General features: G+C 41.1%; 4 protein-coding genes across 4 annotated transcripts; 2 read left to right on the plus strand and 2 right to left on the minus strand.

The window, feature by feature from the left end:
* The first annotated feature begins 435 nt into the window (after positions 1–435).
* On the plus strand, positions 436–2,535 carry rrp7a (ribosomal RNA processing 7 homolog A). The gene is made up of 7 exons (XM_021558070.2): positions 436–592; positions 1,009–1,151; positions 1,304–1,429; positions 1,540–1,663; positions 1,813–1,910; positions 1,985–2,192; positions 2,354–2,535. Exons 1-7 carry the CDS (start codon positions 532–534, stop codon positions 2,437–2,439), a joined length of 846 nt encoding a protein of 281 aa, XP_021413745.1. The 5' UTR covers positions 436–531; the 3' UTR covers positions 2,440–2,535.
* A 321-nt stretch (positions 2,536–2,856) lies between these two features.
* LOC110486451 (zona pellucida sperm-binding protein 4) lies at positions 2,857–7,619 on the minus strand. The gene is made up of 12 exons (XM_021558069.2): positions 7,194–7,619; positions 6,979–7,100; positions 6,759–6,879; positions 6,508–6,642; positions 6,172–6,344; positions 5,937–6,016; positions 5,677–5,804; positions 5,347–5,530; positions 5,087–5,231; positions 3,931–4,000; positions 3,717–3,835; positions 2,857–3,041 (listed from the first exon to the last, which is right to left on the minus strand). The coding sequence occupies exons 1-11, from the start codon at positions 7,375–7,377 to the stop codon at positions 3,723–3,725; spliced, it is 1,455 nt and encodes a 484-aa protein (XP_021413744.1). The 5' UTR covers positions 7,378–7,619; the 3' UTR covers positions 2,857–3,041; positions 3,717–3,722.
* A 1,304-nt stretch (positions 7,620–8,923) lies between these two features.
* On the plus strand, positions 8,924–14,761 carry wbp2nl (WBP2 N-terminal like). Its single transcript, XM_021558072.2, has 8 exons — positions 8,924–9,092; positions 9,847–9,955; positions 11,374–11,512; positions 11,907–11,999; positions 12,241–12,426; positions 12,695–12,778; positions 13,230–13,306; positions 13,419–14,761. Exons 1-8 carry the CDS (start codon positions 9,034–9,036, stop codon positions 13,491–13,493), a joined length of 822 nt encoding a protein of 273 aa, XP_021413747.1. The 5' UTR covers positions 8,924–9,033; the 3' UTR covers positions 13,494–14,761.
* LOC110486454 (heme-binding protein 1) lies at positions 14,420–21,119 on the minus strand. The gene is made up of 4 exons (XM_021558073.2): positions 20,288–21,119; positions 16,851–16,989; positions 16,109–16,289; positions 14,420–15,965 (listed from the first exon to the last, which is right to left on the minus strand). Exons 1-4 carry the CDS (start codon positions 20,363–20,365, stop codon positions 15,788–15,790), a joined length of 576 nt encoding a protein of 191 aa, XP_021413748.1. The 5' UTR covers positions 20,366–21,119; the 3' UTR covers positions 14,420–15,787.
* Positions 21,120–21,366: the final 247 nt, after the last annotated feature.

The raw sequence follows: 21,366 nt of genomic DNA on the forward strand, positions 1-21,366 counted from the left end.
GAGAGAAAATGTAGCCATTTTAATTTTGTCATGGGGCAGATGTTTTGTTCCAGCTTTAAAGCTATTATGTAATTCTACACGTTCTGCCATGAGGCAGAGAGCAAGCTGCTGTTTTAAAGCTTTAATTTGGGAATAGTATTGAGTTTAAAAATGTATAAATGGTGGCATACTGTGAATACCAATATCCCTGAGCCTCCCTTGGCCCATGTTGCCCAGGGCTAAGGACATCAATTGTAAATAAATACTATTACATAGTGCTCTATTACATAATTTACATTTATTCCACGGATCCCAAAAGTCGTATAATCTGTTAGTAATATTAATTGTAAAAAATTTAATGTTAAATATGTATGTTGAGATCTGGCCGCGGAACCCTGCAGTACACCTGGACCCCATTTTGAGAGCCCCTGTGATACACAGCTAGAGCCTCTAAAAAGTAGGATTAACATTTTTGGTGGGGGGATTTGTATTAAGCACATTTAGACTACAACCAATCCATTTCTACTTCCTGTGTGAAAGGTCGCAAAGAAGATGGCGCCGTCCAAGACGAAACATGCCAACCAGGCTTGTGTTATTCCAGGAGGTTTTACAGGTAACCATTTCTAAAATAACACACGTAAACGGAGAATGGGATTTAAAAAATATAATTGTGGGTTTGTTAGTTAGATCATGATCTCATTCTGTTTCAACCACACTAGCTTGCTTCTAGCTAGCTAACTCCACAACGTATGTCGAACACTCAATTTAAGCTTGCTTCAATACCAAACTTTGTAAACACATGAGTCTTGAGGTTGTTGGTGTTTAACGATTAAAATCGCTCAACTTGATGTCTGTATAGTATTTGGACTACATCATGTAGCTTAAGCAAATATTGTCTACTATGTTTTACTCTCAGGCTGAAGCCATTAGTAACTTCTGCGTCTCCCTGGAGTTGTAGACAATGTATTAGGACCTGCCTAGACAGATGTTTCTGTTTTGACTGTATTCAGACTGAACCACTCTTCTCAGTGCTTTCTCTACAGTTCAGTACTGACAGTGTTGCCCAGCACAAAATATGTGTAAAAGAGCACCGGGTGCGAGCAGAGAAAACCACACAAAGACCCCTCGACAGAACACTGTTTGTCCTTAACATTCCCCCATATTGCTCTGAGGTACGTTTGTTGTAAAGACTGTCAATTACCAATCAGTGTGCATGTGATTGTTGTACTAATAGCAAGTCTACAGAAAAATGAAATGTTTGTGCTACAGCTGTCTGTGGCTAAATAAGGTATAAATGTACTAATCTCTTTCTGCTGTCTTTCAGGGTGTGATAAAGGAGCTCTTCTCTCAGTTTGGTCCTGTTCAGTCTGTGGAGCTGAGAGAGAAGCCAGGGTCCTTTGAGCACTCAGGACCCAAGCTGGCCAAGTATTTCACACCAGCACAAAAACAGGTATGCCCTGAATCCGGACAACGAAGCTCAGTGTTTAGATCAGATTGATTATTGAAGTGCCTATGGACACCTTTTCAGTATTGAGCCTTTTCTGTTTCCATTCCCTACAGGGGTTCAGAGTGGGTTACATCGTGTTTCAGAAGGCCATCAGTATTACAGCAGTGAAGTCCCATCCCCATGATGTCCCATTGGTTGTTTCCACAGAGCAGCGACCTGTGTGGACAGGTCTACAGAGTGAGTGAGCTTTAAAGTGCTCTTCTAGATGCTTGGTCTTTTCTAAATATCGGCAGAATGTATAAAATTGGAAATACATTTCACCCAGATTTAATACAGTATTTAACATGCCTTTCACTTCTGTCTTGCTTTTATTTATTTGTCTTTAGAATGGATTCATCAGTACAAGCAGTCATTTGCTCAGCCAGACAAACTACAGGAGGCAGTTGACACCTTCATGCAGGATTATGATAAGAGAAAAGAAGAGGTCAAATTCTCCCCCTGTATCTCAATCTCAACTCATTTTGGTATTTCTGTTAACATTTTTTTTTTCTTACCCAGGAGGCAGAGCGACAAAAGGAGGAGGCTGAGGAGCAGCTGGAGGATGAGGAGGGCTGGGTAAAAGTTACCAGGGGTAAAAGCGGGACCAAGACCCGCCCCCACAGTGAGGTATCCAATCAGAAAGCTCTGCAGAAGGAGAGCAGAAAGAGGAAGCGAAAGGAGCTCATGAACTTCTACACCTGGCAGCACAGAAACACACAGAAAGAACGTAAGTTATGGTTCTAGTCATTTGATCACAACGTGTGGTGAAATCCTTTTATTATTTAGTGCAAAACTAACTTTTTTGTTCAGTCATTCTGGCTTCACTGCTAACTCTGTCCATATTACTCAGTCACTCTGCATTTTGAAAAGGGTTATTCTCTCTTTCAGACATCGCTGAACTGAGGAAAAAGTTTGAAGAGGACAAACAGCGAATTGCTTTGCTAAGAGCACAGAGGAAGTTCCGACCTTACTGAATCAAGTTTCTTGAGATTCTCTCCACCTTCCTGTTTTTTAAACCACCTAACCACATCATTGATGTCAATAAATATCAATTTATTCTGTTTGTTTAGTTTTCTTGTTTGTCACTGATACAGTAACGTATGGAGTCTTCAAGTTTGATTGGTATTTGATTCAAAAGTTGTGAATCATTACCTTAGGATCACTTCAGGTTTTCCAACACCCTTATTCTGCTATTTCTGGGGCTGTAGGATAGGAGGCTTTAATATCTGATATTTACTTTCAGATGTAGCGCTATGTACTCAGTTTACGTGACCTTTACCAAAGTGTCAAAGGCAAACTGGCTGCATAATACATGTGATGTACATTTGGAATGCGCATGGCAGGTGAAGGTATTTAATGGTAGTTGAAATAAAATACCAATTGTAAATACGTTTTCATAGAGGTGCTTTATTGGGCTTGTTCAACCTGTAGGCCAGTCTCATTGTTTCTGGTTTCCAGTTCCACGTCATTTTCTTCCACTTAAACTCATTGACCATGAAGAGAACAGGAGGAAGAACAGGATGGAGGTACAGATGACCGTGACAGAGTACATTGACACCTGAAATGCTGAGGGCCGCTAGCAAGAGAAAATGTTAGTGTCAGTTTTATTCCACTCATACAGCAGCTGTGGGGTAAATTGAGACATTTTGGGTATGAAGATGTAATTACATGGAAAAAGAGGTAAGCTAAGCCAAGTTATGATGCTTGGATCTAAACAAAATAGATCATTAAAGGTTGTTCTATACATCAGTTGGAGTCTATAAGCTTCAATATGTGGTCCTAAGCCTAGCATGAAAGTGCATCGTTGTAGTTGTGTGGGTTAATATAGTAAAAATATAAGAGTTCTTCCCAGGCATAATGCAAGAAATTATTGCTGGTATATGTTAAAAGTGTAAAAAAGTACAACGTTAGGTGTTAGGCCTGTGTTGAAATATGCTTAAATTGATTAAAAGACTAAAAGAAAAATTGTGATTGTGTTGAATTGTGTTTGTGAAAAATATACAGGATTTTAAAAAGACGGTAATATTTAATTCAGTACAGAAATGTGTAGGTGGCTCAACTACTCAGGGTCAAGCTATGTTTTCAAAACTAACGCTTAAATTAATTCTGATTATTTCCAGGGATACACATCCTGAAATAAGTAGATATCTTTGTTAGAAAGAATACTACATTTCCCTTGACAGAGTGATGTTGAATCTAAAAAAAAAATGGCTCAACTTACCCCACTCTCCCCTATTTGGAATGTGCTTACCTATATTCAGATCACTATGATTCCCTTACTGTTCTGACCCAACAAAACAGGACCAAATGAGACTAACTGGGCAACTCGATCTGACCCAGACTCCCTCCTCGCCCTCTCACCATCAGGTGCTGGATGGAAGAGGATGAGACAGCATGACTATTGGATGAAATAACCCAATTCACAGTGTCAGGGTGAATGTAGAACAGAGACCTGAAACACTCACAGGTGATGGAGCAATGTTGTTTACACTCTTCCTCCTCTGTGCAGATTTCCACCCAGCAGTAAAAGTAGACCTGAGAGACAAGATTCAGTAATCAGTGTTTTTCCCCAACCCTGGTCCTCCAGTACCCCAACATAACACATTTCCATTGTAGTCCTGGACAAAACACATCTCATTCAACTCATTGAGGGCTTGATGATTAGTTGAATCAGGTGTGCTTGTCAGGGCTACAATGAAAATGTGTACTGTTGAGTCATCGATGATCAGGGTTGGGAAACACTGTAGCAGATGGAGGACCAAGAGATCTTTGTTTTGACAATATACACCAAACAAAAATAAACATAACATGCAATAAATTCAACAATTTTACAGTTTATATAAGGAAATCAGTCAATTGAAATAAATAAATTAGGCCCTAATCTATGGATTTCATATGATTGGGCAGGGGCACAGCCATGGGTGGGCCTGGGAGTACATAGGCCCAAACACTTGGGAGCCAGGCCCAGCCAATCATAATTAGTTTTTCCCCACAAAAGATCTTTATTACAGACAGAAATACTCCTCAATTTCATCAGCTGTCCGGGTGGCTGGTCTCAGACAATCCCGCAGGTGAAGAAGCCGGATGTGGAGGTCCTGGGCTGGTGTGGTTACACGTGGTCTGCGGTTGTGTGACTGGTTGGACATACTGCCAAATTCTCTAAAACGACGGAGGCGGCTTATGGTGGAGAAATAAACAAATTCTCTGGCAACAACTCTGGTGGATCTTCCTGCAGTCAGAATGTCAATTGCACGCTCTCTCAAAACCTGAGACATTGTGTTGTGTGACAAAACTGCACATTTTAGAGTGGCCTTTTCTTATCCCCAGAACAAGGTGCACCTCTGTAATGATCATGCCGTTTAAATCGGTTTCTTGATATGCCACACCTTTCAGGTGGATGGATTATCTTGGCAAATGAGAAATGCTCACTAACGGGGGATGTAAACAAATTTGTGCACAACATTTGAGAGAAATATGCTTTGTGTGTGTATGGAAGAGTTCTGGGATATTTTATTTCAGCTCATGAAACATGGGACCAACACTTTACATGTTGCGTTTATATTTTTGTTCAGTATATTAGCAAAATGTTCAGATTCTTCAGATAAATAGGATAGACCTTACCTCTTCCACACTGGGATTGCCCGTCTCAGGGTCCACGAAGGAAAAGGTCTTGACATCAAACCTCCTGACCTGGGAGTGAGAGGTTGTCTTCCCCTGACTGTCCACTGGGACAGAACTCCTTATGTTGTCCAGAGGGTTAGGACAGCTGTCAGGGAGAAGGATGGGAGTGAGACTACTAAACCAATGTATATTGACAGTCTTCACATTCACAGTGATTAATCTTGAGTCAGTATAGGAAATCTTGTCTCCCTCCCTCTCACCCATCATAGAGTAGTGTCCATACGGAGTGTCTGGAGGCAGGGTAGGCAAAGCAGTCACGCACACGCAGGGAGAGACTGGGGTCAGGGGAGGGTGGAGCGATTGACACCTCCACATACACAGGCTTATGCAGATAGAGGGTCAGGGGCAGCTGGTCCTCAGGGAGGAAAGAGGTAAAGGACTCATCTGGAAAAAAGAAAAGGGCCAGGATGATGGAGGTCTACCAGTGTAACAGTGTGTGAAGTGACAACTCTTGATGCCATATACTTGCAGTGATTGGATTTGGCATCCCTTGCTTGGTCTGTGGAAACCATATTGTTTTACTACAGTACCTGTGGCTATTCTCATCTGCAATCGGACAGTCCCCATTGCAGTCACAGGTGGAGGGTTAGTTGGGTTTAAGGACCACAGATCAGTGTGGAGGAGAGCTGACCCCTCGTATTGACACTGGACCTGCAGACTACAAACCAAGTCTCATTCAAAACATTTACTCCAGTTTCAAGCAATTAGGTTCTGGCTAAAGCCACGATATGGTAAAGTAGTCCAAATTGTAGTGCACTGTCCACAGGCAGGAAGAGAAATAAGCAGCTACCTGAAGGGAGAATGTTTGCCTGTAATCTTTGGATGCAGTTCCTCAACCTCTACCTCATAGCTTACAACATCCCCATTCACCTGTAAATATAAGAGGGGGAACGAGGTATTTTAGCATACCTAAGAGTATTCAACACTGCAAGACAAAGCAGCATTATACTACTACCAGAGGCATTCTGGACAGAAGTATACTACTGTAGATTAGGGCAGAAGGTAAACTAGGCCGACTGACTCACCATCATCTTTGTGCCACACTCCCTCACTCCGATTTTAAAGACAGCTGTATCTGCAGAGGTAGCTACAGGAGAGCACTGTGGCTGACCCTTGACGGCAAGGTTGTTGGGGTTGATTGGGGGGTCAGTGTCTGTTGCCTTCACAGAGAACACAAAATGGCCATCCAGAGAACAGGCTGAGAGCAAGAGGAGACAGAAACAAGGAGTTATTCTTGACATTTAATCTCTGAAATCACTATGCGCCAATCTCACCACAACAGTTACTATCCCTCTGCTGATACTTTCTTTCAGAAGCATGTTCTCAATTGTACAAAATACACACAAAGCGAATTCCATTACTGTTCATTCTGTAATAGCAAGTTGAGTCATGATCATCATAGCAGCATCCCAGTTTAAGACAGCCATCATTGGAGTCATCCTGGGGCCCACAGTCCACACGCAAAGCTCTATGGATGCTGCATTTTCCTGATCGTGCTGAAGGAAAGTAAATTGGAAGAATGACTTTTACAGAGGTGGTACTAAATGGCACTGCAATTACTATGTGGGATAAATAATCTAAATTCACTCCCTATGACATTATATGAACTCACAGGTACGACCGATGATGGGTTTCTGGGCCATCTTCTTGAGTAGGGGGCAGCTAATATTGACCCTGTACCATTGATCCCCTGAGTCCAGCTGGACTCTCAAAGACACAACCACTGTGTCACCCTAAAGATAAACCAAAGTGGTTTGATATGGCAATCAGTAGGTTCACACACAGACCAAGACCTCTCAATGCAATGAACATCAAAAAACACATTACCATACCTCAACCTGTGTGTAGCAACTGTCATATCGACTCTGGAAAGAAAGGGTACCATTCTTCTCTCCCCTTCTCACTCCACAATGTTTTTTGGCTTTTGGCACAGGCACACTGACTCCAGACCTGTCTGGGGAAAATGAGATCACCCAGCATACCATACATTCTAATTAAACAAACAAAATCTGCAGATATAGAGGGCTAAAATTTAATGGCTATTTACCTTTTACGTGCAGGTTATGAAGAACCGCTTGACCGAAAACTGCGCGTATTCGTCGGGCGGTGCAGGTGACTCGAGGCAGGGCATCTTGTGCTCTAGTTTGAGCGGGTTTCTGCTGCACGAGAGTTGAAAGGCATCGGTAATATGGCGCAAAGAATGCAAAAATTACACAAATCACAAGTAGCATTGTTAAGCTACAGGTTATGCTATGTTTGAATTAGTTAAATGATTCACAATTGAACAATATAATTGTGACAAAAGTAATATTTTGCGCGGTATTTGTGTGGTTTCTTTGTGTAGTGAAGAAACGTGTCGTGCAAGACCAGTAATTGGAGTGATAAGGCAGGACATGCGTCAGGCTTTGTTAGCCTACAGGTGATTAAGTCAATTATCACAGTCTGACAGTATGGTGGCCTGCTGTATGTAATACATCCGTGACTGAAAGAATGATAACATTTCATTTTATGAATACATTTGATTTATTATTAAGCGATCCTTCCAACGTTTACCCCATTGTTTTCTTAACTGTGGGGAAAAGTTCTGCTATATTGTGGACTTTCATTATAATACTATGTTGAATCCCCCTTGATTAAAAGGTCAAAGTAAAGTGAAGGTAGTGTATGGCACATTTGCACTCTGCATACAATACTAGGCAATTAATGTTCACCTCAGGGTCAGTAAATGCAATTATTACATAACAACCTCAATCCCCTTCTCTTCTCTCACAGTTGCCATGCTCATTTCTCAGTCCCTATGCTATGAGGAATTTTAACATGAGCACTTATATTCATTGATGATGTGCTGCTATTAATGTCAGTGTGTCCTTTGTGTATTTATTGGTGGTGTTATGTATTGGCTGGTTCAATCAAATGTGCCCTTTTGGGGATTAATAAAGAACTATCTTATTTTATTACATAGCCAGGCCCATCTTCTTGCTACATATTGGAAGCCACAAAATTAAATAGAATGTTGTATCTTCATACTATAAACACTGTGTTCAGTAGGCCTACTGTCACTGTGCCCATGCATGGCATTGTCCCCCATGTAATGCAGACACAGAACAGGATGCAAATAGCTATATAGGACAACACTTGGAAGTCTACTTTTTGCATGTAGCAATTTGAGGAAGATCGTAGAGCAAGATTACTTGTAAATTCATGTGATCCACATAATTGCAGCTAAATTAAAAGTTGTCCCACTGAGACAAGACATGCCTCATGTCAGTTAAAAGTGGAATGGACATGATATACACATAGTTAAACTAAGTGATGAGAAAATGTTCACATGTATTTTTCTTTTCTGTATTCCATCCTTTTTTTGGACCATACATAAGTCATGACTCATGAGTCATAAACTGATTACACAATTGGCCTACTAGCTTTTCCATTACATGTGTTGGATGTACAAGCAGAATTATATAACCCAATTTGGAATATATAGCCACCTCATTATATGTTCCAGTATTGGACTATGACTGAGAGGCAAACTCGAAGCACATTCCATAAAAACATAAAATAATGGATGATATTTAAGCAATAATTAATCATATATGAAAAGCATTTACACTCCTTAGGCCTGCTCAGCTCTCTTCACAACCACAATGCTGTATTATTTCATCCAAACCAATCTCAAATATCCCACCTAACCTCAACACACTAGATTTATATGACAATCTCAATTCAAAGGCTTGTTGACAATATGGGAAACAATGTTGGCAAACAGAACATTGCAGTCGCAGCACATGAAACAGCTGATCCTGTGACGTAACACTTTGAGGTTTTTGGGGCATTCCTCTTATTTCCAGTGTGTAGCTGTACCTGACAGTACATTAAACTATCTGAACATGGCTTTAAATCGAAATCATTCTCAAAACGGAGGAGTTTTGATAAACAACGGCGAGAGGTTAGTGAATCATTAATCGCCACGAAGCTCACTTTCTAAAGGTAGCTTAGTTAGCTGTTATGGTAATATTAGCTAGCAAGATTGCTTCCGTACATAGTGTTAATTAAATCTAGCCAATGTCAGTTAGCTACTTGGGTTGTTTTTTTTCAGTCAGCAAGCGCTATTTTGTAGTCCTAACGTCGTTAGCTAGCTGGTTTAATTATTTTTAGCTAGCTAACTGTTAGCTAACTCTCAGTCAGCGTTGTCGTTGGCCTTGCTGGCAGGAAAAGCTACCTAAGTACCAAGTCAGCCAGTCATCATTACGCCTTAGGAACGTATTAAAGCTAACGTTAGCTAGATATATTTTCGTACTTTAGTAAAACTAGGTGTAAGAGTAAGCTAGCTAAATAAGTTTGTTATCCAGGGAGGTAGACACAGCAAAGTCAACAAAGAGATTGAGCCCGCCCGCCTCTACTACCACCTGAGTCTAAAGTAAACGGTGTGACAGTTTTAGGAAGTTGATCAAGTAACAGGAACTTAGGAAATATACGAATAAAGAACTATTCATAATAGTTAGATTTGGCACATTCTGGAAGTATTAGATTTAACCAACCAACCAGTATGTGAAATTATGTAGACCATACAGAATCCCACTGTTCCTTGACGCTCGATTCTGCTAGGATTCTACGACAGTATTTGACCTATCATACATACTATACCTATTTGTCTGTAAATTCACTACACATGCCTAAACTGAACATGTATCATCCACTAGTGTGTTGAGGGAATGCAAGAATGTGGAGCTGTCCTTCAGTGATGTCACCAGCAAGACAGACCTGCTGAGGGGGACCAAGAAAGGGACTGTTTACCTCACTCCATACAGGGTATGTTTATTATCTGACCATGCTGGTCCTGTGTGCCTGTTGGAAGACAATCATTTTTCTTTAATAGCGGTTGGCATCCAATAAATGTTGCATTACCGTCACCTACTAGACTGGAGTATAACTCTTTGCTTAAAGAAATCTATACAAAACAATCTACAAATACCCTACCATCTAACCCTGCACTCACTAAAAACCCACCACCCTGCTCCACTATTTAAATCTATTTAGTCCTACCTCAGTTCAACAGCCTGAAAAGATGGGAAACCACCACTGAACACATCCTGTAACTCTTCTGACGTCAAGTCTCACACACCCAAATACATCTCTGCAGCTGCCACCACAACCTCAATTTTCTGCGACTTACCTGCAGTACAGTTGATAACCATTGCTATAAATGCTAAAAATCCAATCTTACTGAAACATATCACTTTTTAGCCTATCCCTCTGTACTGGTACTGTTCTACTACTCACACCACTCCTCTCAGGATCCCTCCCCCTTGACCCATCTTCCTCTACTTTCTTCAGTGCCTTAGCATACAACAACTTCTGCACTACTCTAACCCTGGAAACCTCAACCTGCCTCTCGCACCGAACATTTCTGATCTCCAGCCCCCCTACAATTAACACATACCACTACTTTCCCCAATGCTACACATTCCTTTGTCTCATGCCCTTCTGCACACCTCTCACATCTAGGAACCTCCCTCCTACACACTGCTGCCACATGCCCATAAGCTTGACACCTGTAACAACGTAATGTATTCAGCACAAAAGTTTTAATGGGCTAACTTATATATCCTAACATCATTTTGTTGGGAAAAGGCTCAACATCAAAACTCAAAAGTGTCGTGGCGGTCTAAGGCACTGCATCGCAGTGCCAGAGGCGTCTCTACAGACCCGGGTTCAATCCCAGGCTGTGACGCAACTGACCGCAACCCGGAGACCCATGAGGCGGCGCTCAATTGGCCTAGCGTCGTCCGGGTTAGGGAGGGTTTGGCCTGCCGGAATGCCCTTGTCCCATCGCGCTCCAGTGACTCCTTGTGGCGGGCCGGTCACCTGCTGGATGGTGTTTCCTCAAACACATTGGTTCGGCTGGGTTAAGTGAGCAGTGTGTCAAGAAGTAGTGTGGCTTGGCAGGGTCGTGTTTCAGAGGACGCATGGCTCTCGACCTTCCTGAGTCCGTATGGTAGTTGCAGCTACAAGACTAGTTGTGGCTACAAGACTTTAACCACCAATTGGATATTGAGAAAAAGGGGTAAAAGTTTTTTTTTTGAAATACAAATAAAAACTCTTCTGTTTCACCACTCACGCCATCCTGTCTGCGTCACATCAAACGATGAGTATCACAAACTGGAGGACTACCATTGCTCTGCGTCCCATCTCATTGCCCTCTTTCTCTCTGTTTGTCCTCGTTTCAGTTGGTGTTTGTGTCAAGTAATGCCAAGGACAGCCTGGGGTCTGTGATGTTCCCGTACTACCTGATGAAGGGCTGCAGCATTGAGCAGCCAGTCTTCGCCGCCAATTACATCAGGGGCACAGTGTCTGCTGAAGCTGGGGGTAGGCAGCAGTTTGTTGTCCTCCTGTAGCATTCAACACCATCATGAGGAAATAACTGTAGAGCATGCAAAGTGTTTATGACCTCCAGTCCCAGGTATGGCCTGATGTGTCCTAGGAATACATGCAGAAGTGAATCAATGACGCAAGGGTGATTTGCCAAGGCCAGATATTTTCCGAGGCTGACATCAGTCTGTAAACCACAATCTCATTTTACTTTACAATGTCTATGTGTCAAAGTTTTTACCAGCAGCAATAGTCGTGTTTAGCTGCAGTCATAGAAATTGAAGTGTGCCATCTCCTCCAAAGCACTGATTATAATTCAATATCAGACGTGTAATTTAATGCAAAGACACAGTCCTCATCAATGTTTTGACTCTACTTTCTTTGGTTTCAGGAGGCTGGGAAGGCCAGGCTAGCTTCAAGATGTCTTTTTCCAGTGGGGGAGCCATTGAGTTAGGTCAGCACCTCTTCAAACTGGCAACAAATGGTAAGTCATTTCATCACTGCCATGTTTGTCAGTACAGAGCCTATTTGTCATTTAACATACACTATCTGCTGTACTCAGTTTATATCGTACATGTTTCATTAATTTTTTAATTGTACATCACTAAAGCATTTCCTGGTAATGCAGTCAAAGTTTGTTATATTTGTTAGGCTACATATTTGTTATACATGTTACTCTTTTAGTCCAGTCTGTATTTTAGGATTAACCCTCAACTTTGTTTTAGCATCTCGTGCCCCTCCTGCTCAAAATGGAGGTGCCTCCTTTGGCTATCCCTCTCCTGGAGTGATGAATGGCTACGGCCCACCACCTGTTCCTCAGAACTACCCGTATGAACCCCCACCCCAGCAGAATGGTTTCTACCAGGCTCCCCCAGGCAACATGGGCTATCCCTACCCTATGGCAGCCGCAGGTTTGTTATTAAAGAACTTTATCATCACTATAAAACTGTTTGTATGTTATGCAGGTTTGGGTCATAATAATTGAGAATCAAATGCTGTGATGCTAGGAGATTTAAGTTTACATTAGAGATTGCATAGCACTTAAATACGGAAACATTTTCAATAACGCCTCCATTGTTATGAATTTTATTGATTGGTGTCAATATTTATAACTATTCAAGTAAAGATGTGTCCCCAAGGCTGTTATGAGTATTTTGGGTATTCTCTCGTGTGTTGCAGGAATGTACCCATCTGCCCCTGCCTACATGGCCCCACCTCCCCCCTATCCTGGCCCCCCCCAAAACTGGGCTGCTCCCCCTGCAGGTTTGTCTCCCTGTCTCTCTCTGTATGTCTGCATCGCTGCATCTGTCTGATGCCATCAGTCTGCCTCAATATGAAGCATATGACGTATGGCACTAAGAAAGGAGTGCTGATGTCGTACACGGTACACATCATATTAAAAAGGAGAAACAAACAAAATACCTCTCACCTCTAGTCTCCCTTACCCCATGAAACAACCCAGTTGTTCTAAACTCAGTACGCCTCATTTACATGTCAGTTGTGTGTCTATTTGTGGGTTTTGGAGAATTGAAATAGAGTTGGACGTGTGCATCATTCTGTCCGGAAGATGTCTTGTCACGAGTATCCTGCTGCAATATACTGTGCTAAGTGTGCTCCATTGTCTCTCCTACTCTACAGTTACTCTACAGAAGCATGTGCTTCTGTATCAGTTACTGTACATTATTCTCCCCTCATTTCTCTCCCTGATCCTCAGGTAATGCCAAGGCAGCAGAGGCAGCAGGCAGCGCCTATTTCAACCCCAACAACCCCCACAATGTCTACATGCCCATGGTAAGGGACCTGTTATTCTCTCCATGTCCAGTCAGTGCATGCACTTTATGCTGTGTTGATGTTTTTAGTTCAGCGTTTTGAAGATATTCTATCACTGTTTATTCCCACATAGGAACAGCCTCCTCCATATGCACCTTCAGCTCCTCCTGCTCCTTACCCAGGCTATCCAGAGAAGAAGAACAACTAAAGCTCAATAACCATCATCCCCTAATAAATGTAACAGCAAATTATTAAGGGGATGATAATTATTAGACTGGAAAGGAAAGTATAAAGTACTACATTGACAAAAAGGCAAGATTATTTTTCTGGCAATTCACACATAATTTTGAGGCACAACAATGTTGGGACATTTTCAAATTATGAATGTTTCCTTTTAATCATGAGTAAAGCTTTATTTCACCCCCTCCCACTCAGTTTATTTTATTTTGTCAATTGCCAAGTAAATGGTTATTCACTTAACAGATAAGTATTCAATCTTTTCAGTTATCATGGTCGTCTCTCTCTCCTTCAGTCTGTTAAAATGTGGAACTGTCCTGTACTTAGGAAAGGGTTTCTACCTGCCCTGTTGAGGAACATGTGAGGGGCAGTATGGGGAATGTATAGGCATTAAATATTTACAGCATTTTTTAAATCTAGAGGTTTATTACCAAAATACATTTTATAACAATTTTCGATTAAAATTATGATGCTTTATTAACAAAACGACAATTTCTATTCCTACTAGTATTGTAAAGTATTTTTACATTCACGTTCACAGTAAGTGTTTCCATTGTGTTGGTGCGTGGTTTAAGTTTGTTCCAGAGAGCTTTGAATGAAAGCTGAAGTTCCCAGTGCTCTCATTGCACACCATATCTTTTCTAGATTATTTCTGGCTTTTTATTGAAGGAAGGAAGGAAGTGCATGTTGTTTGAATATGGCAATTGGATGGAGCACTGACATGTACCGCTACATATGTGAGATTATTGGTAATGTGCAATGTTCCTAGATTTCACATAACTTGTGTTGAGCCTAGAGATGATAACTGGTCACATGAATAACCCATGTCCTAGTCGAACCCTGTATATTGTATTGATGAATGCAAAGCCCGGCTGAAACCAAAACCCTACTCTGTGCAATTACACAAGTGTGGGGTTACTAGGCCATGTATTTATTTAGCCGCTAGCCCGCTACACAGTGCTTTCTTGCAGTTGTGACGAATTAACCTGTGAAAACCACTCATTTATTCCTGATTAAACTGAGTTGTAGTGACTAACAGACCATATAATTGCTATTTTCTCAGAGTGCATAGAGAGGACATTTTTGTACTAGTTTTAGGTTAGAGGTTTGGTTGGTTTTAATTATCTGCTTAAATTAATCAAATGTCTGAAATATCTTGTTTGTAAACCATACTCCTTATTTTGAGTTCTTCATATTGATTCAAAATCTAATAATAAATAAATGTTTATGTAAAACTTATCCAAAACAGTGGTGTGCCAGTATTTTAAGCATTCTTTTGTTTGTATAGAACTAAAAAAAAAGGAAATGTCAGTATTGCACAAAAAATCATATTAGTAATATCTTGAATAACATATTATGATATAAAACGCTATCAAATCCTGACGATATCGTCACTCCATATTTTCACAGAAAATCACACACTATACAGAGGTATTTCAAAATACAGTTTCAAGAATCATAATAAGTAACATTACAATTCAAAGACTCCAAATACAAGCACGCCAAAACATTCATTACACACAACTGCTGTCTTAAAGTTTTCATGTCATCATCACAGAAGGATTAGACATCTCAAATGATAACACTTAAGGAATGACTAACACATTTCCCCTTCATACCCTCCCCACCAACTAATTCATACTCAGGAAAACATTTGACTATCACTACTCTATGGCTCAATTCCTAGTTTATTTCCAATCCCCTCCCTTGGGAAAAGGAATTGTGCTTTTTAAAACTTAATTTACATATTGAATACTTAACTGTCATTTTGTTTTTATGGTGTGTGAAGTGAGGCATCATTTAATTAGACTGCTGAATTGTGATATGTGTACAGCCTGATTTAATGTGCTTTTCTTCCCAGTACTATGAAGCATGTTTTAAGGGGAGTGTCAAACCCTGGGTGTACAAAATTAAGAACTTAATGATGTACCACCTATAACACAGCGGTACATTGTGGTTAGTGGCTCCTACCCCAGGCCACTTAATATCCAGTTACTGATAATGGTATCGTACTATTGCACTACTTTGGACCAGTAACTATGTAGCCCGCTGCCCATCCCTCCCCTTTATGACCTTTCAATAGTCTAATACACTTCTTTGCATCACCTCTCCTTCATTTGCACTGATTTGAAAACAAATTGTTGCCATATTATGTTCACATATCCTATTTTTTGGGGATAAAGATCCAGATGTGGAGTGATCCGTGAAGATGAAGGAGAGGAAGTGACTATAGGTTATTATTAAGAGTCGGTCTTAATGCTTCCCTTATGGCTCCTCCTGTAGGAACCACACCTCGTTGCGTCGGCCGTAGGGTTTCATTGGTGGATCGTAGGTGCAGCAGAAGTACTGTTTCCGCTGAAATGGGGCAGTCTCACCAAGAGTTTTGGTTAGGCGAGAGGCCTCTGCTCGGTACTCAGTCTCCCCTGCGAAGCCTCCAAACTGCCTGTGAAAAGCAAGGGTAGGTGGATAGGAAAGGAGAGATAAAGAGGATATGTGATCAAATCATTGAATATGAATATTAAATAAAACAATTATCGTAAAGAATTAAAGAACAAAGTGAGGTGAAGACTGCATGGAGACACCCACAGTGAGTAGACAGTCATGCCGGGTCGATCCTCGATTCTGATGGCACTGTCGATGGGTACAGGGGGACTGACTTGGTAGTTGGTGGGAATCCTGAGGCTAACCACCAGACGGCGTGACATCACACCATCGTCCCTGGGATATACTGTGATGATAACCGGTGCTGTCGTCCCCATTGCCTCCCCTTGGAAAACAAAGATACAGAGGACAGATAGAGGGGATAGCAGACAACTTATTGCAACAGTGTTATGTGTGCATTGAGTTCATTGCATCCTCTTAGGCCCAGTTTCAAACTGACCTCTAGCATCAAACAGAGTAGACACTTCTTCAGTCATCCTTGAAGATCTGAAAGTACTGAATAGGTGCCAGTAACATGGTAATAACACTATCAAATCCTCTGGTAAACTAGGAAGAGTTTTCATATTACTTGCTTACATCAATTCAATACTTTCAGATATGCACATTACATCTGTGGCTCAATTCAATCCGTAGCGCTTAAGACCTGCGCTACAGAGGTTAGTTAGAAATTTAAAGGCAATGTTTCCGCATTCATGGTAAGCCCTGCATATGTCGGCTCAATCAGGAAATGTCCTTCAAATTTAAATTGCGCTATAGCGATGAATATATCAGCGATATGGATTGAGTCGAGACCCTAGATCTTTATGAGCTTAGGGCTCATTAAAGATGTGTCCACATATGAAGTCCACTGACTGACAGGACAGGCCCTGCTCTCTGATTGGCTCACCTTGGTCGTTGCTTCCCCCAATGTACACGAGAAGCTTCCTCACTAGCTCCCCCATCACCTGGTCAAAGGTCCGCCCCTCTGAGCTCACTGAGGCATACTTTGCACCATCGTACCTCCGCACCTCGTAGCTGACCCCGTCCTGGGGAAGAGAGCAGGAGGCAAAACGTGATTCACCAATGACACACGTTGACAAACTGTTCAGAGGGAAGGACGCCACACACTACTTGGGGGTTAGAGGGGGGTGGGGCTGGGGGTGCAGTGATTGGCGATATGCAATGGGCAGAATCTGTGCTCACTGATGCCGGTGAAACACTTGGAGTGGAAATTAACAGAGGACAGCCAAATGCCCCTAGAAAAGGATGTAGATCAAAAATATTACGCTGATTTGATTCCAGTTCAGTCCTGCTCTGCTCTCAGGGCCCCGCAGTGTTTAATGAAGCCTAAAGAGAATAATGGGACAAAGATGCCTGTTCTTACGTAAGACCAAACCATAGGCGCTGTACACACACACACACACACACACACACACACACACACACACACACACACACACACACACACACACACACACACACACACACACACACACACACACACACACACACACACACACACACACACACACACACACACACACACACACACACACACACACACACACACACACACACACGGCAGAGTGGGGTTAATGCGATGTGTACACACACTCACTGACTTGCTGCCTGTTCTTATACATGTTATGATGTACTTGTCCTAAGAGGAAGGCTTATGCTGAGAAATATCAACCATTAAATAACAGAGGAAAGTTACGTTTCACAATAATCACTCATTCCATAACCAGTCTTGAGTAAATCAGTTTTGCGAAGGCCGCATTTTTGAAAGCACCAATTTTTTTTGTTCAGATCCATTCCACTAAGTTATCCCTTGTTTTAAATCACTCACGCTGAATGCGAATGCCTGCTACATGACTTGACATATGAGGCAATGTAAATACTACATTATGCACTGAAAACACTATTTAAAAGTAGGACGGGATGACAACATAGTAATGTTTGTTTCCAATATTAGGGTTGTTTTCCTAAAGAAGTTAAATCTTCTTCGTGTTTTGTTTCCTTGCAACTACAGCTGGTCTAATTGGGATGTCGAGAACTCGTTCATAGTGCTTTGACTAGTGTTTGGTGTTCATATTGATGAAGGCGTTGTGGCTGCAACCCATCCTTGAGACTGTGGAATAAATGTAAATGTAAAGCTCATAAGACATAACTACAGTCAAGATGGGATGACAGTTAATGCCATATCTTTAACACGTTTTCTTACTATGATGTGTCACTGGTGTCAACTGGCCCACTGCATAGTCATTCCCATTGTGTTGTTCCACAATTTTTGTTATTTTGGCTCTGTACTCCAGCACTTTGGATTTGAAATGATACACTGACTATGAGGTTAAAGTGCAGATAGTCCTCTTGAGGGTATTTTCATCCATGTTGGGTGAACCATTTAGATACAGCACTTCTTTTGGGGGACCAAAATAATTGGGACAAATTCACTTATATGTGTATTAAAGTATTACAAAGTTAAGTATTTGGAAACATTCTATTCTTATTTAGAGTAAAATTATCCAAAAGTGCTGGAGTACAGAGCCAAAACAACAACAAAATTCACTGTCCCAATACTTTGGAGCCCACGGTATATGTCACTGTGACCAACATTAACAATACATGTAGGTGACATGTTCCAACAGCAATAATTGAACACTTTGTTCCTGAGTTCAGTCTAAAGGTGCAATTAGTGTGTGTGCTTAGCTGGAATCCTGCAACCTTCGTATTTAATAATTACTCTGTCTCTCAGCTGGGTATACATGGGCCATAATTACTGTGGATGTGCTAATATTAGAAATTCATTTCATATTCAACCCACTCTCTTTCTTTTTCTAACTTTTAAACAAAAGGTTTTAATTGGTTTGAATGTCACCACACAATCTCATGGGAAGTTTGTGAACCTCTCACACAGAGAAGTTGACATTTCAATCTTACATGACAACTATGGCCTCTATAACCATTCAGTTGTCTTGGAGTATGAGCCTGTCTTGTGTATCAAGAAATAGACAATGTGCTGTCATTATATAATAAGCATATTGTGCTGTCAACTTGTCCATCTAATCAAATGTCTTGTCATTACTAAACAATTCATGGTGCCAAGTAAGATAATTTCAGAGGAATTAAAACATTGCGTAATATCAATACTGTGAAGAAGAAAAAAACATGAAAATAAAAAGAATAGCACCCGCCTTTGTTTTGTAACCGCTCTTAAATGCACAGACAGAGAAAGGACACAAGGACTGACCATCCATGATACCAAAATTATAGTTTTAACCATGTTTTGAGGCTATACAGTGTTTGTTTACATTTATGTTGTTTACCAACATTGGGGTGATGGGGTATGAGAGTTGAACCAAGCTCATGAGGCATTTATTTTATATTCTTCAAGAATCAATGTGTAGATATCATTCATTTATAAGTCCAAAAAATGGATGTAACTACTAAGGATTCTAGCTTTAAAGCCATCTCCTTCCATTTCTAAGCCATTTGTAATATGAGGGCCCACCAAGCTCTGTGTGTGTGTGTGTGTGTGTGTGTGTGTGTGTGTAGACAGTTCATCTGTATTCAGTTTTAATTACGAGTGTATGATGTCAGACTCCTCTCAGATTTCCTCTGATCGTGTGTCTGTGTGAGATTTCAGTGTGATCATTTAGTCTCGAGTGAAGTTAACAGATTTAGCACTGACTGACTTCAAAACTGCTAATAGCCTATCGCCTATTTAATGGCCACTCATGTGCCTATTGATAGTGTATTTTTCCTATTCCTCACAGTCTTTTTGGTCATCTGGTTGCATGTTATAGATTGAAGTAGTTCCAGATTCATGATCAATCTTTTTGTCAGGCCAATGTCTGTAGATGTGTCTGTCAGCTGTAGGGTCAGTGTAGCAGTATACACAGTGGTGCCACTACTGAGGTCATAGGGATCACAGAGATCTGCCCCCACCCTCTACTGTGAGCTCACAGGTGTCAGGAGGTAAGGTGTAATTAATAATGGTTGGTTTCAAAAGGTCAAACACTTTAAAGGTATTGGCATTACATAACTCATAAAATGCATAATACACAGGCCTACTGATAATCAAAATACATTTTTCTTGAGATCATGGTAGGCTCGGGCCAATAGGCTAGTTTCACTGCAACCAAAGTGAGTAACAAACTAAAACTGTCTTAGAATTTTTTTTTAATTGCGAGATACTGAAGAGATCTGTCTGTAATGACCAGTTGTTTTATGCACCAAACAAGACGGAGGTGTACAGTGGCGCGCGCGACCAAGTCATGCAATGCTTGACTGACAGACACACACACTCTAAAGTTGAAACGGACAGGTCAAGGTGTATCCTACCTTGGTCTCGCTGCTGAGCAATTTGTAGTCCGTTTCTTCCGTGTTCCCGAAAATGGAATTCTTTATCATTCCAAACATCGCGCTCTGGCCAGGTCACCACTCTGCTGCGCGCGTTGTGCCTTTATACTATGTTATGCTTTCCGCCTGTTTCCTATGTGAAACAGCCTACCTTCTTATTTTTGTCCAACTTTTAAAATTCACATAAGGAGATTCACTTAAAATGTTGTACACTCCTTTCCTTGATCCTCGGCCTTATTGGATAAGTCAAATCAGAACCTATATCTATTCGCGTATTTATATAATATTGTTACCTAGTAGTGCAACTCGGTTGAAATAGTGAATCTTGCTTCTAGCTCACTAGAAGAGTTGACGAGTTACAGACACACGAATATAAACAACTGTCTCCGCCCTCCCTACCCCGCCTCCACTTTTTTTTCCTTAACCATTTCCACTTAATATCTAGCCTACTTTTCATTCACTTAACATTAATGATTCCCACCGATTACCATGCACATTATTGCAGGCGGTAACATGGTCTAGTGTCTAGTTTATATAATTTGTGTTTAGATCTCCACTGCGTAAGATTATACTCGCATTAAACATTCATACACTGAATACTTAATGCAGCGGTGTAGCCTACTGTATTTTGTAATACAGAATAGTGATTGAAATGAGAACCTGTCATTCGCTTTTCACATACCACCTCAAAACATACACATAGCAGTGACACGCTTGTGCAACATTATGTTCTCTCTCGCCAGCTGTGTGTCAAAGTAATTCCATGTCTTGGTATGAATGCAGGAATGGGGTGTAGAGACGCGTGTTATTTTGCGACTTTATAACAATATAATTTGACGCTATCTGTTGGTGTGCCACTATGCATTACATTCCCACTGCATGCATGTGGACGGTGGGTGCTGCCGCGCATGTGCAAGCATATTTCTTGTCCCGATGTGTCACAGTGTGCTGCTTAGCTCTAGGGTCAATCTATTTCAACCCACACAGAAGACAATCTTAGTCACCGTGTAACAAATGGAATGGGGAGAGTTACGCAGATACATAGATTTAACTAAGAAAAG

This window comes from Oncorhynchus mykiss, chromosome 13 (genome assembly GCF_013265735.2).
Source record: "Oncorhynchus mykiss isolate Arlee chromosome 13, USDA_OmykA_1.1, whole genome shotgun sequence".
In the NCBI taxonomy this organism is placed as follows: domain Eukaryota; kingdom Metazoa; phylum Chordata; class Actinopteri; order Salmoniformes; family Salmonidae; genus Oncorhynchus; species Oncorhynchus mykiss.